The 14,938-nt window shown below is 37.9% G+C and overlaps 1 protein-coding gene across 16 annotated transcripts in view; it reads right to left on the bottom strand.

Moving 5' to 3' along the window:
* Positions 1-14,938, bottom strand: part of ppp1r13bb (protein phosphatase 1, regulatory subunit 13Bb) — an 84,810-nt gene that overhangs the window by 38,298 nt on the left and 31,574 nt on the right. For all 16 annotated transcript variants that reach the window (XR_015517687.1, XM_087297079.1, XM_087297081.1 and 13 more), the window contains 2 exon segments: positions 11,183-11,302; positions 8,454-8,524 (listed from right to left, as the gene is read on the bottom strand). Coding sequence is in view for 11 of the 16 variants with exons in the window: in XM_087297070.1 (XP_087153196.1) it covers positions 8,454-8,524; positions 11,183-11,302 (191 nt within the window). In the remaining 5 variants the exon portion in view is untranslated.

Below are 14,938 nucleotides of genomic sequence, written 5' to 3'. Positions count from 1 at the left end.
GGAGTCCTAAGTGGTTGCTAAGCGGTTGCTAAGGTGTTGCTAGGTGGTTGCTAGGGTATTCTGAGTGGTTGCTAAGGCGTTGCTAGGCGGTTGCTAGGGTGTCCTGAGTGGTTGCTAGGTGGTTGCTAAGGTGTTGCTAGGTGGTTGCTAGGGTGTCCTGAGTGGTTGCTTGGTGGTTGCTAAGGCGTTGCTAGGGGGTTGCTAGGGTGTTCTGACTGGTTGCTAGGTGGTTGCTAAGGTGTTGCTAGGCGGTTGCTAAGGTGTCCCAAGTGGTTGCTTGGTGGTTGCTAAGGTGTTGCTAGGTGGTTGCTAAGGTATTCTGAGTGGTTGCTAAGGCGTTGCTAGGCGGTTGCTAGGGTGTCCTGAGTGGTTGCTAGGTGGTTGCTAAGGTGTTGCTAGGTGGTTGCTAAGGAGTCCTAAGTGGTTGCTAAGCGGTTGCTAAGGTGTTGCTAGGTGGTTGCTAGGGTATTCTGAGTGGTTGCTAAGGCGTTGCTAGGCGGTTGCTAGGGTGTCCTGAGTGGTTGCTAGGTGGTTGCTAAGGTGTTGCTAGGTGGTTGCTAGGGTGTCCTGAGTGGTTGCTTGGTGGTTGCTAAGGCGTTGCTAGGGGGTTGCTAGGGTGTTCTGACTGGTTGCTAGGTGGTTGCTAAGGTGTTGCTAGGCGGTTGCTAAGGTGTCCCAAGTGGTTGCTTGGTGGTTGCTAAGGTGTTGCTAGGTGGTTGCTAAGGTATTCTGAGTGGTTGCTAAGGCGTTGCTAGGCGGTTGCTAGGGTGTCCTGAGTGGTTGCTAGGTGGTTGCTAAGGTGTTGCTAGGTGGTTGCTAGGGTGTCCTGAGTGGTTGCTTGGTGGTTGCTAAGGCGTTGCTAGGCGGTTGCTAGGGTGTTCTGACTGGTTGCTAGGTGGTTGCTAAGGTGTTGCTAGGCGGTTGCTAAGGTGTCCCAAGTGGTTGCTTGGTGGTTGCTAAGGTGTTGCTAGGTGGTTGCTAAGGTATTCTGAGTGGTTGCTAAGGCGTTGCTAGGCGGTTGCTAGGGTGTCCTGAGTGGTCACTAGGCCCTTATTAAGGCATTACTAGGCCGTTGCTAGGTGGTTGCTAGGCGATTGCTAGGGTAATTTGGATGGTTGCTAGGCAGTTGCTAGGGTACCCTGGTTGGTTACTAGGCAAGCCTCACATACATGCCTGATAAAACATTTATACTTAGTAAGCATTTCTAGCAAGTTACAGTACTTGGCTAGTCAATATTAGCATGTAGCTAATCACTGCTAGCATGTGTAGCATTTAGGAAGTTCCGTTTGCTAGCATGAGTCAAACGAGCCAATCTCCAAGTCTCTACGATGTTCTGATGCTGAGATATAGCTGTTGATGAATGGTTGCTAGGGTACTCTGTTTTGTTGCTATGGGCGAGGTTACAGAGTGCACTTGATTGTGGTTTGCTGTCTAAGTCAAATGAACCAACCCCCATGTCTCTATGACACTGCTATGCAAAGATATGCATCTTGGCCTATTTTAATGGAAGTCTATGGAATCAATTTGGGGGCGTGGCTTGTGAGCTTCATTATCATATTGAGATGCTCATTGGTTGTCTGAGTCAGATGAGCCATCCCCCAAGTCAATAGGACACTGCTAAGCAAAGATATGCATGTAGGCCAGTTATTAACATGAGTCTAGTATGAATTAGCATGTTACTAGCATGATTCTTGTACAAATTAGCATGTCATTAGCATGTTTCCAGTATGAGTTAGCATGTCATTGGCATGATTAGCATATGAGTAGCATGTTGCTAGCATGATTGGCATGTCATTAGCATGTTAGAATCTAAGCATTTGAAAGCACAGCTAATTACAGTCTATAGGACAGTTGCTAGGGTGCAGTATGTGGTAGTTAGGGGTGTGGCTAGAAAGTTAAAAGGCCATCAGTGATTGGCTGCTGGCTAGACTGAGTTAAATGAGCTTAGCCATTAGTCTCTATGACAGTCTGATGCAGAGTTATGAGCTCACAAAATTTGATCCTATGTTAAGTCAATGAGAGTCTTTTGTAATGGAAGTCTACGGGACAGTTGCTAGGGTGCAGTATGTGGTAGTTGGGGGTGTGGCTAGAAAGTTAAAAGCTCATCAGTTATTGGCAGTTTGGTAGTCTGAGTTAAATGAGCTCAGCCATTAGTCTGTATGACAGTCTGATGCAGAGTTATGAGCTCACAAAGTTTGATCCCATGTAAAGTCAATGAGAGTCTTTTGTAATGGAAGTCTACGGGACAGTTGCTAGGGTGCAGTATGTGGTAGTTAGGGGTGTGGTTAGAAAGTTAAAAGCTCATCAGTTATTGGCAGTTTGGTAGTCGTAGTTAAATGAGCTCAGCCATTAGTCTGTATGACAGTCTGATCCAGAGTTATGAGCTCACAAAGTTTGATCCCATGTTAAGTCAATGAGAGTCTTTTGAATGGAAGTCTATGGGACAGTTTCTAGGGTCCAAAAGTGGTTGCTAGGGCGTGGCTAGAAAGTTTAAAGGTGATCAGTCATTGGCAGTTTGATAGTCTGAGTTAAATGAGCCCAGTTAGAGTTCTGTGCGACAGTCTGACGCAGAGTTACGAGGTCACAAAGTTTGGTCCAATGTTAAGTCTATGGGATTTTTCCGACAGTCCCGGGACGTTTTTCGGAAAACCGAAAGTCCAATCAGTCTGAGGAGATATAGCATACCGAGTCAGAATAGTTTGGAGGTCTGGTGTGAGTTTGGTGGTAATAGTTCGAAAGTTCAAGGAGGAGATAGATTTTGATTTTTAGAGTCAGAAGAAGAATAATAATAATAAGTTTAGAAAGGATAACAGTAGTCTGGCTTTGACAAGCCAGCCTAATAATAATGTCGTCATCATCAGAGACAGGGTTGCTGCAAATTTCACCAAGTTAAAAGTAAGATTTTGAGACATTTTTAAGACTGATATGAACAAAATTTTAGACGTATGCAGGGATTTTCACTTGCTGTATTGAATTGAATACATGTAATAATAATATTTTAGTTAGAATATTTTAACTGATTTTCAAATATATCCATTTGCAAACCCTATATCCCTTACCAAGAATAGAAAAGCTGTCAGCTGTCAATTACTTCTGTCTATAATAATAATAATAATAATAGTAATAATTTAATAATAAAATATCTAGGTCAGGTCAGTATCCTCACCAGTAAATAAATGGAGAACTTAAGCAAATGTTACTGTAAGGAAAGTAATTAAATGCTAATTTTAAATTAAAAAGTTTTATTGGGCTGAATTGTTGGTGATTGTATGGGTGTTAATGGCCAGATTGGGTAGCTAAACAATGGAAAATTAAGACCTGTTAAAAAAAGATTTAAAACCAAAAACACAACATTTGAGTAGATTTAAGACTTTTTAAAGCCTAAAACTTAGCTTTCGAATTTTTTTTCGAAATTTTAAGATTTTTTAGGACCCCACGGAAACCCTAAAGAGAACACATAAAAACCCCCAAACATCCATATCTATTCTTAAGTTATCCAATAAGCCATGCATTAAGAAATCTGAATTTCACACTACTTGGCAAAGCAGTGTAAATGGTAGAACGATAAAGGTAGAAACTAGGCGAATAAAACATCAAGAGACATTATTTAAATTCATGACAAAAAGCATCAAAACATCTGAAGGAACAGCCAAACCTGGAACATGTGAAGCCCTGGAGAGAGTATCTGCCCACACACACACAGAGAGAGAGCTTCAACTTTATAAAACATGATCTGCCCACACAGTTCAGCATTCTGCAGCACATAACTCTGCATTTGTGATGGACAGGCAGGGGGTTCCTAAAGAAGCAGTGGCTCTGGTGCTACTGCATACCCTAGAACAGTCTATTACAAACTTAATATCTACCCCAAAGACTGAACACGACAGAAAAACTGACAGCTATTACTTCCCAACCACAAAGGACCACCATAACAGCTGATTTACCCATAGCAAAAGCGCTAAGTAAAATTCAGAGATGTATTATTGTAAAGAAATCGCGTAGGATGTTGTTTTTCTGGACGATCTTACCTTTAACACTCTCCCAAGGGACACGAAGTCCAGTCCTAGATTGTTGTTTGCAGGGATGGATTGATGGGGTGAAAAGTAGAGGGGAATGAAAGGCTAAAAAAAAAGTCCCAGCATGCACTGCTACGCTCCACTGAAGTCAAGGCCACGATGACATGCGGTAAGAAAGGAGAGTCTCGGAAAGAGCAACAGAACAACGGATGGAGTGACAGAGAGAGGAAATAAGAGGAAGGGGGCCACCCACTATTTCATAAGGAGAACGATTTTCCCTTTTTCCAGGCTGGTCACACATTCAGGGATTTACCCTACTGTGAACGCGGGGCGTGGTGGAGTGAGTCTGAGAGAGAAAAGTCTTCAGAGAGACTGAGAAGTTGAAGCAGAGAAAACCAGCTGCTGTAAAAACCAGTGGGATGATCCTCTTAAAAACGGTTATGTCATGAAACGGGTGTAATCCGAAAAATAATAAAGACGTAACGGGAGAATAACAACACAGCTGAATGTGCTATGAGGTTTCAAAGAATTTCACTCACACACACAAATATATATATAGATGTAATGCTGCTGAATCAGCACAGCCTTTGTGTATCAGTGATGAATCGCCTTGAATCCTGGGTAGGGAGAGATATTACTGTAAGTACAGGGATTGCTTTAGGACTGTTCATGTTTAGAAGTAGACATACTTAGATGAGGCCAGAGGGACAAATCCGATTAAACGTTGCCAAAAAAGACAAAAATTATCAAGCAGCTGCTGTGGAATACATTAGTTTTATCTCAGTTTAGGTCCCAATGGCCTTCCTCACCTACAGTGAATAGTAGAACGTCATCATGTGCATGAATTTATATGAGATCAGTTGCACATGACCCAGCAAAAGCAGATTGAGGATCTTCAGTATTGCAAATTAAGTTACAAATATCCTTCCACGGAGAAGTGGAAGGAATTCAAGGAAAAAATGCCTTGACTTTATGTGAAACTTCAATTGCCAAATTTCTAACAGAAGTCCATTGGGTGAAATTTAGCTGATGTTTTTTTGGTTTGTTTTGTTTCAATGGTAAATGTGATGGAGGAAACTTCAAAATTATAAAAGAAAATATATAATCATGCTAGAGTTTAATAGTGAAGCAACAGATCCCAAAACTCGCATTATGGCTTTTGCGTCACGGATTGGACCATTTTTGGACCACAGATGTAATTTGCTAGTAGGCCTGTCACAATAATCAATATATCAACTTAATCGCACAACACGTGGACCTGTCCTCAAAAAATTTTGGTGATGCGATGTATATCGGCCATGCATAAAAAACGATCCTAACCATATTTTAGCTGATTGCGCAGTCTCTCTCTGTCTATTGGAGGTGTCAGTGTGGTAAAAGTCCCTATATTAATTATTATAAGTTACTAATATTTTCATGCGGGTGGCTGATGATTGAAAATAGCTGTTACTCTAGTTCTTCTTGTTTAGATTTTTGACTCCGAAAACGAATGATTAAATTGTTAAAATGACTATAATTAAATAAAATTTTTCTTAAGAATGAAATAGTATGTGTTCTTTAAAGGAGTGCACTTGCATTATGATGCTATTGTAGTTTTAAAAATGGTCAAAAAATGACGACAATATTGTTTATCGTTTTAATAAATAAATTTATTGCTGTAAATCGTACAAAAAAAAAAAATATATATATATATATATATATATATATATATATATATATATATATATATATATATATATATATATATATATATATATATATTTATATATATATAGAGAGAGAGAGAGAGTGACAGGTCTATTTGTGAGATGACAAATGTAATTTGCTTTCCATCGTAACAAAAACAGTCAATTATATTAATAGAAATGCATTCATTACATCATTATTTTGTAAAAAAGCAATTAAAACTTTCTAAGGTTATTAGAATTTTGGACATCAAAAGTGCTACAGGCGTCCTGAGTTCAAATCCTGGCTCATGGACCTTTCTCAATCCTGTTCCCCTCTCTCCTACTTCACTTCCTGTCTTTCTACTGTACTTTCAAATAAAGGTAAAATGCCACCAATTAATTCCAAGTCAAATTCTATGAACCTGTATTTTTAACTGAATTGAACACGAAACATGAAAGACTCCCAAGATCTCGTATAGCAAGTAGGCAAAATTAAACAGTTTGAGTGCATTTGTATGATTTCCTACCATATCCTACTTAATATTAATCATCATCATCATTATCATTATTCAAGTAGAATAAAAAAATAAATATTAAATATCAGGGCAACGCAGTGGCGCAGTAGGTAGTGCTATCGCCTCACAGCAAGAAGGTCGCTGGGTCGCAGGTGGAGTTTGCAGGTTCTCCCTGTGGTCGCGTGGGTTTTCTCCGGGTCCTCTGGTTTCCCCCACAAGTCCAAAGACATGCGGTACAGGTGAATTGGGTGGGCTAAATTGTCCGTAGTGTATGAGTGTGTGTGTGTGTGTGAAAATGTTTCCCAGAGATGGGTTGTGGCTAGAAGGGCATCTGCTGCGTAAAAATGTGCTAAATAAGTTGGCAGTTCATTCCGCTGTGGCGACTAAAGGGACTAAGCCGACAAGAAAATGAATTAAATGAATATTAAATATCATTTCTTAATAAATAGCCTTATTATTTATTTATATGATTTATATGAGATTAGAATATGTGTTAGCTTTTGTAAGTGATTTTATGTTTTATGCAAATATGTAATGTTCTCTATAATATTAGTAAAGGAAACACAGGCCTTATATGTGCCATTCACATATGTTTCAATTAATATCTATTTAATGTGGCATGTTTTTACCAAAACTAATATTGGATTTTTTGTTAAATGTGAATGCGTGTAAAACAATGTAATTTGCACAAAGAAATAGGAGAAAAAGGAGTTCTACTCTAAAAAAGTTGTTACCACCCTGTTTAGAGCATCATTATGGGCATTTACATTAGAACTAATGTCGTTCAAATGATGGATCTGTGACAGAGAAACTATGGGTTTTGGGAAACACTCGTCACTACATCGTTCTTTTCCAAACGATGCATCGTACTATGATAGTTCAGCTGTGAGTTGCGTCATTGTTTGTTAACACATCCCTGATTAAGCACCGAAGCACACCTATATTTTATAGATTTTTGCACTTAGTTAGTCCAAATGGTCTCAGCATTGAACTAGGTCGCCGATATTGGCCACAACTATATTTGAAAGAAGTACAGACATTTTTGTTGCTTATAAGCAGAAAAAAAAACAATTGAAACGAAAAGAAACTCCATGAGGATAAGCCTTTCTAAAGTCCACTGAGTTGCACAGATCCATGCACAGACCTTCCAAACCTTTCTAAACAATTGTCTGATTTTAAAAGTTGAGCTTTATTCTAGATTGCATTTATTCAGATTACCACAGCATAGACAGTACTCAAATGCAACCATTTTTATCTGCAACAACTAATGTGCATGTGTTGTCCAAATATAAATTAACAACACACACACACACATTTTCAATGCTGTCAATCTGTCTTGTTCTCCAGCCTGCTGCATCTTTCAGGTCACCTTCTATAATAGCACAGCAATTCTTATTCTGTCCTCATTCTCGCTTTCTTCACTACAGATGGCAAATTAATCCCCAGTTGTCAAAATAAACCATTAAATCAAACTCTACAAAGAGCATGCAGGAAACACAAGCCAAACTAGCCAACTGCCATGGCTACACAAGTTAACCCATCTTGATTCCTCTTAAACACAAACAGCGAATGGAAATGAGAGCCATATGGCTACCTGACAGGACAGGCAGACAGGTGCGTTGGGTAACAGTCCCTACAGGAAGGCAGCACCTGTCAGAAATAAGTGTGTGCTCAGCACTGAAGTGGTGCGACTTCATGCCTGGGTGGCAACAGCATCACTAATCAGCTCCCAAATCCACCAACTACCTGTGCCATCACTGCATCTCTGAACAGCTATACGAAAAGAAAGAGCTGCTCGACTCACACACACTGGTGGTCTACACTCATCGTTCTCCCTAAAGGTGGAATTAGTTCCGCTTTCTGGAGCCTGGCTTTTCCCCTGTTGGAATCTGGGCCAGATGGTTGGACGAGATGACAACTTTTTGCAGGAAGCAGATCACAAAAAGAATGAGTGATGTGTCAAATGCTTATATGAAAGAAAATTCAGAGTGACTCTGGGACGTGACGGTTCTGGCTGTTTTTGGCTAGGGTTAACAGAGAAACCCTGAATGACACGATGTGGCTGAAATGCTTCGGTATTGAAAAGTGTCAGATTCAATCTTTTTGCGGCAGCTGCTTTGCATTACAGTGGTCAGAAAAGCACAAGATGTTCTTCGGGAGGAGAAGTAAAACCCTTAGGATGCATTTGGAATAACCACAATGCTAAGATTAGAAAAGAAGGCACACATTTTGATGAGGATGAGATATGAACTAACCCCGTTCTCGTTGTGCGTGTCTGAGCTGCTTCCTCCTCTCCTGCTGGGCTGCTCCTGAGACTGCTGGCTCCCTGAGAGTGAAGAAATTAAAAACATAATGAGCGCATCAAACAAAAAGCACATTCAATTGATACATATAATCATGAATGAACAACAAAAATGCATCTTAAAATACACGGTGGTTGGCTGAATGGAGAACGCATCATCGTCATAAGACAAATGTTTAAAGGGCTGTTAGTTTTTGCCATGTGACACTGGGAACGGAGCTTGTGCTTTCAGTGGATGACTGCCTCTGTTTCCCTCCCTCCCTCCCTCCCTCCCTCCCACACACACACACACACACACACACACACACACACACACACACACACACACACACACACACACACACACACACACACACACACACACACACACACACGCACAGGGGGTTTCAGGTTTATGGCTTAATCTATGTGGATGCTTGCTACAAGCTAATCCTGCCCACATTTAAAGGAAAACCTCATTGGGATGTGAACAGAAAAATCAAAACAAACAAATGATAGGATAAAGAACAAGAGGAGGAGATTTTAGCTGTGCTAACATGAATCATGCACATGATCATATGAGCAACAAGCCCACCCATGGAGAAATCTCACTGGTCAAAAATCCTGCTTTACAAAGCTGATCAGAAAGGGACTAAGTCGGTTTCATCTTTTTATTGTGAAAACAAGATTTTAGTGAAAGTTAAGCATACTTTTATTTTGCAAGGATTACATTTTATTAGTAACCTATTTGAACTTTCTATTCATAAAAGCTTTATGGAAAACAAAAATATCCCGGTTTTCACAAAAATAAAAAGCAGTACAATCTTTTACAACGTTGAAGCATGCGAGTGATTTCTGACAGATCATATGACAATAAAATTCAATTATGTCAAAGGATTCAAATGTATTTTGAAAATTTAAAATAATATTTTTTAGCTTGTTTTGATACAAATACAAAGACTTAATGCAAATACGAACCTTCTATCAAACACATTAAATTTCTCATAACACCAAAACTGAATGGTAGTCAATGTAATATACAGTTGAAGTCAGAATTATTAGCCCCCCTGTTTATTTTTTTCCCCAATTTCTGTTTAACTGAGAGAAGATTAACACATTTATAATCATAATAGTTTTAAAAACTCATTTCTAAAAACTGATTTATTTTATCTTTGCCATGAGGACAGCAAATAATATTTTAATAAATATTTTTCAAGACACTTCTATACAGCTTAAAGTGACATTTAAAGGCTTAACTAGGTTAATTAGGTTAACTAGGCAGGTTAGTGTAATTAGGCAAGTTATTGTATAATAATGGTTTGTTCTGTAGACTATTGAAAAATATAAAGTTTAAAGAGGCTAATATTTTTTACCTTAAAATTATTTTAAAAACATTTAAAAATGCTATTATTCTAGCTGAAATGAAACTTCTCCAGAAGAAAAAAAGATAATTTTAAGAAAAAAAAAACATATTAATAATGTGTCTCTAGGGGACCCCTAAATGTGTGGGCCCTTAGAATCATCCTAACTTCCCCAGCGCATCAGCAGATTCGTGCTAAGTCATTGGTTTTGATACCGCCCCAAAAATAATTTTAACCCTAAAGATGAAATTAGCTGACAAAATCTCAAAATTATCCAGTTTTGCCCACAATTAACGCTGACAGATGCTAATGTTTTCTTAACTGATGCTTAAAATCTCAAAAAAATACTTTAAAAAAATTGAAACTGTAATGGAATGGCATGAACTAACTGTGAAAACTGAGCCTTAAAATATTGAACAGTAAACATTTTGAGACCATTAAGCAAAAGTCAAAAGTTTTAATTTTAAAATATATTTTTTTTATACCCATACAATCCATTGTGATAGTCCATGTGAAATCCAAATGGTCAATGTTTTTTTTTTTCAATGCTACAGTAAACAATGTTATTCTTTATGTGAACAATTAATTAGTGAAAGTTAATAAACTTAATATATATATATATATATATATATATATATATATATATATATATATATATATATATATATATATATATATATATATATATATATATATATATATACACACATTTTGGAGGTCAGATTGACAGCTTCAGCCACTATATCCTTAACCACACCCTTCACTATTAGATTGCTATGAGGCCTTAATATAAAAAAAGCCCTGCTCCTACTCAATATTCTGTTTCAGCTGGAAAAACGTCAACATACTGAAACAAAAGTCTGAGCAACTGGTTCATCCAGACTTTAATGTACTTGAACACTTTAAATGTTTTTTTGCACCACAACAGTAAAGATTTAAAAAGGCAAGGTGCTCCATTGCATAACCAATAATTACACATTACATTGTACATGAATCAGTTTTGAAGAAAATATATGGTAGTTGGTTTTATATAGAATGGTATAAATACATAGTAGTTGATTTTGCTGTGGTAGATTATTTCTTAGTTAGTGCCTTGCTCATAGATGCTTGAAGGCCATTGCACTTGCAACGATACTTTGACATCTCTTAGTTTGTGAAAGCCCAACAGAACTGAATCATGAACAGAACCCTCCATTGTTTGGCCAGAATGTGTTTGTCTTTTTCTCTCACAAGTCAGAGGCCACTGAGAGGGAATGAAAAACATCCAGCTACTCAGCCAATGAGATAAAGGCGGCGGTGGGCGTGATGTGGCCTGTAGCCATTAAAGTGGGAGTGTTCTCACCCTGATCGCTGCTTTCGGTGGGCGAGTCTTCATGGCGTAGGTAGAACTTGACCTCTTGCTTCCTAGGGCCCCATTTCTGCAGGTGCTCATACATCATGTGGTCAAAGGGAATGGCTCGCTCTGGAGAGGGGAGAACATTAAAACAACAAACCACTTTAAAAATCACATCTTTTTTAGAGTGTGTTTATTTCTCAATGGAACAAAGCGTGTTCACATCAAAAAGAGAGCAGGAGAGAAACTGTCTTATCCTGAAGTGTGTTTCATTCCAATGTTACGCACACCTGAGAGGAGAACAGAAGAACAAATACAGTGGGATCAAAGGAACAATGGAAAAGTGAAATTGAATCAAATGTGGCATCCGGCCAGAGAAATGTGGTGAGGCTGGGTGGGCAGCAGATACATGGATAAGGGTAAAAACAATATTTTGGACATTGATAACAGGTGAAGGGACATCTGGACGTTTGGCGGACACCCAGAGGAGGATGGAATAAAACCACACAGAACAATAGAAGAAAGTATGAAAGTGAAGAAAAGCTTCTAGGGCTCAGGGACATTTACAAAGCAAGTAAGAACAGCCAATTTAAACTTGCATGAAACCTGGAGCCAAAGCTTTAGCTAAAGGGCAAAAACAACAAAAGGACGTTAACCTCTATATACTCACGAGCAAGTATTATTGAGTTTGACAACCAGTCTATTCAGACAGGAACTATTTTAGAGCTGTATTTCCTAAAGAAAATGGCTGCTGACCCAAGTAAAGCCTAGATATAATGCTAGCATGTTGCCAGGTTTTTCCAGAAAAAAGCAGGGAATGTTTTGATGGTGTTTTAGGTGACCATTTACAGTACTAGTTCAGGTCAAAAGGAGAGTTAGGCTTTGGAAGAGTCAATTTGATGTTTCTTTGTAACTGGGTATATTGATTTACATATAATAACTTGGTTATTGAGAACTTAGATATAACTTAGATATTAATAACTTTGTTTTGTTTATTGTAAGGCGGTACATATAGAGAATTCAAAGGATTAGTTCACTAAAAATGACAATTTTAGCAATAATTCACCCTTATGTCATGCCAAATCTTTGTTATTTTCAAGAAATTTCTGTGCCTCCAGTGAAAGTCCATTAAACCAAACTTTTACTGGTTCAAAATATTTATAAAGACACTGTAAAAAGTCATGCATATGAATTGAGTCATATATATTTGATATATCAATATATTTAATATAAAAAAATTGGGCAGCACTATGACTGAGCGGGTAGCACATTCACCTCTCAGCAAGAAGGTTGCTGGTTTCAGTCTTAGCTGGGTCAGTTAGCGTTTCTGTGTGGAGTTTGCATGTTCTCCCTGTGTTGGCGTGGGTTTCCCCTGGGTGCTCCGGTTTCCCCTTACAAGTCCAAAAACATGTGGTATAGGTGAATTGGATAGGCAAAATTTTCAGTAGTGTATGTGTGTGAATGAGGTTTATGAATGTTTCCCAGAGAGGGGTTGCAGCTGGAAAGGCATCCGCTGTGTAAAACATACACTGGATAAGTTGGTGGTTCATTCCGCTGTGGCAACCCCAGATTAATAAAGAGACTAAGTCTAAATTAATTTATTCATTCATTATTTATTTATTGCCATGTCAGCTACTAAGGCTATTTTCATGGCAAGAGCATTTCAGTAATTAACAAACATCAACAGTAAAAAATAAATAATTGAATATACAGGACTAAGTCGAAAAAAAAAAAGTAAATGAATGATTAAATTTGGAAAAAATAAATGTGTGATAACTGATTCTCCTAAAGAGATTTGAATTGCTTAATTTTGGATATTTGGATATCAGATTAAGTCTTACAGATTTAGAACAACACGAGTGACTAATTGACAGCTGTATTACATAAAGTGAAATTTCATTTAATTGTTTCTCATTAAAAAAAGATTACAGACGTTCCAAAATAACTACGTAATTGAAAAGCTTAAACCACTGAACACCACCAAGAGAAGAACTGGTGAGGGAAAATATCAACTTGGTAAGTGATAACGGTGGATCTTACGCAATCCATCACCTGCTGTAAAATAACCAGGCTCATCACAATTTCGAATGACAGATGCACTTCAGGATTAAAGGACACAGTGCTGATGGAAGGACTTTTGAAAGGAGGCTCCCTGAGCAAAGATAACATTTCTGGCACACAGCTGTTTATACAAATCACCATCATCAGGGGAAATGGAAAATTGAAAAGAAAAAAAGAAAAAACATGGACCCATCTGTCAGAACAAAAGTATCGGTTTAATCTGAAAAGACCAAGTGAGGGTGTTTTTCTTTGCAGCCAGATAATTCCTAAAAACATTGACAGTGAGTGTCTTTGAGAGATAAAAAGCAAACAGATTTGTATTTTTAAGAAAAAATCCTTGGGAGGGAAGGTGAGAAAAATAAAAGTCTATACAAACGACTTCAAGAGAAACTACATTGTTGTCTACAATTTAAAGTTTTTAATTTAAGAAATTATGTAAATGACACATTAATTCAAACCCCACAAAAGTCACTGCTTGTTACTCTGCTTTCAATTGCTAATACTGAATAAACAAAAAGGAGGGGTTAAGGAACTATTAAAGGTGCCATAGAATGGTACACTATAGGCATATCGGAATAATAGAGTTCAGAACATAGCAATGGTATACAGCACGCCTCATAAAAACAGGTAATCAGAATACAACACAAACTGTGACATTACAGTCAGGATCATTTATAGGCTACACCAAAATCCCTTTAAAGATGTACTATAGTCTATGCCACCAACTGTGTTTGTTTCTAAAGAAGGGGCAATTTCTACTATCCTGCCAAAACAAACTGCCCCACAAGCATTAAGTAGTTATCAAATCCACATAAATGATTTAGCCATTTCTACAGTACTGTGAACCTTAGCTAACTAGTCAACTGCAAAGCTCTAGCATAGATAACTAATATTATGATGAACTTTTTACTCAGAGTAATATTAATTTATACTTGTGTTACGATATCATGGATCAAGTCACCTTGATATGGTTTCATTTTCCATGGTGATGCTGATAACAGAACATTAATTTGATATTTATTTCAATAAATAACAGAAAAAATTCCAAAAACCCTAATCACCAGTTTATTCATTTTAAACTATCCACAGGGCATATTTAACCACACGTATACGACATATCATAGGTATATCTCCAGATCCATATTGTAAGTCCTATGAACCACAGCTTCCAGATACCTTTTTACATATGATGTGGGAATGTCCGAAGGTACAAAAACTTTGGGATTCGGTGATGGACAATTTAATTTAAAGTTACAAAAATTTGTTTCCCCAAAGATCCTATACTGTTACTATTGAATGATAACTCTCAATTTCCCTTAAATGCAAAGGTCCGTAAATTTTGGTTAGCTGCTTCAACTGCTACAAAGAAAATGTTGGTACAAAGGTGGAAACCTTCTCATGATCTCTCAGTTAAGCACTGGTTACATTCATTATTGGAAATACTGTATCTGGAACTGTCATCAGCAAGGATCAACCATGCCAAAGTGGACATTCTTACGACATGGAAAATCTACATATGCAACGTCAAAGAAATCTTGGACACTTAACCCTCATCTGATGCTACGGATGACAACTTAATGGAAATTATCTAACAGCTTGGTCTAAACTATAGTTATTCTGTGTTTCCTGATGTGCGTATAATGGGGTGGGGGGGTGGGGAATATATATGGGGTTATAGCTGTTAAAAGTATTTTGTTATCGGAT

This window comes from Danio rerio, chromosome 20 (genome assembly GCF_052040795.2).
Source record: "Danio rerio strain M-AB ecotype USA chromosome 20, GRCz13ab, whole genome shotgun sequence".
Lineage (NCBI taxonomy): Eukaryota > Metazoa > Chordata > Actinopteri > Cypriniformes > Danionidae > Danio > Danio rerio.
The sequence above is the reverse complement of the archived record's forward strand: the minus strand, read 5'-3'. Positions and strand labels throughout refer to the sequence as shown.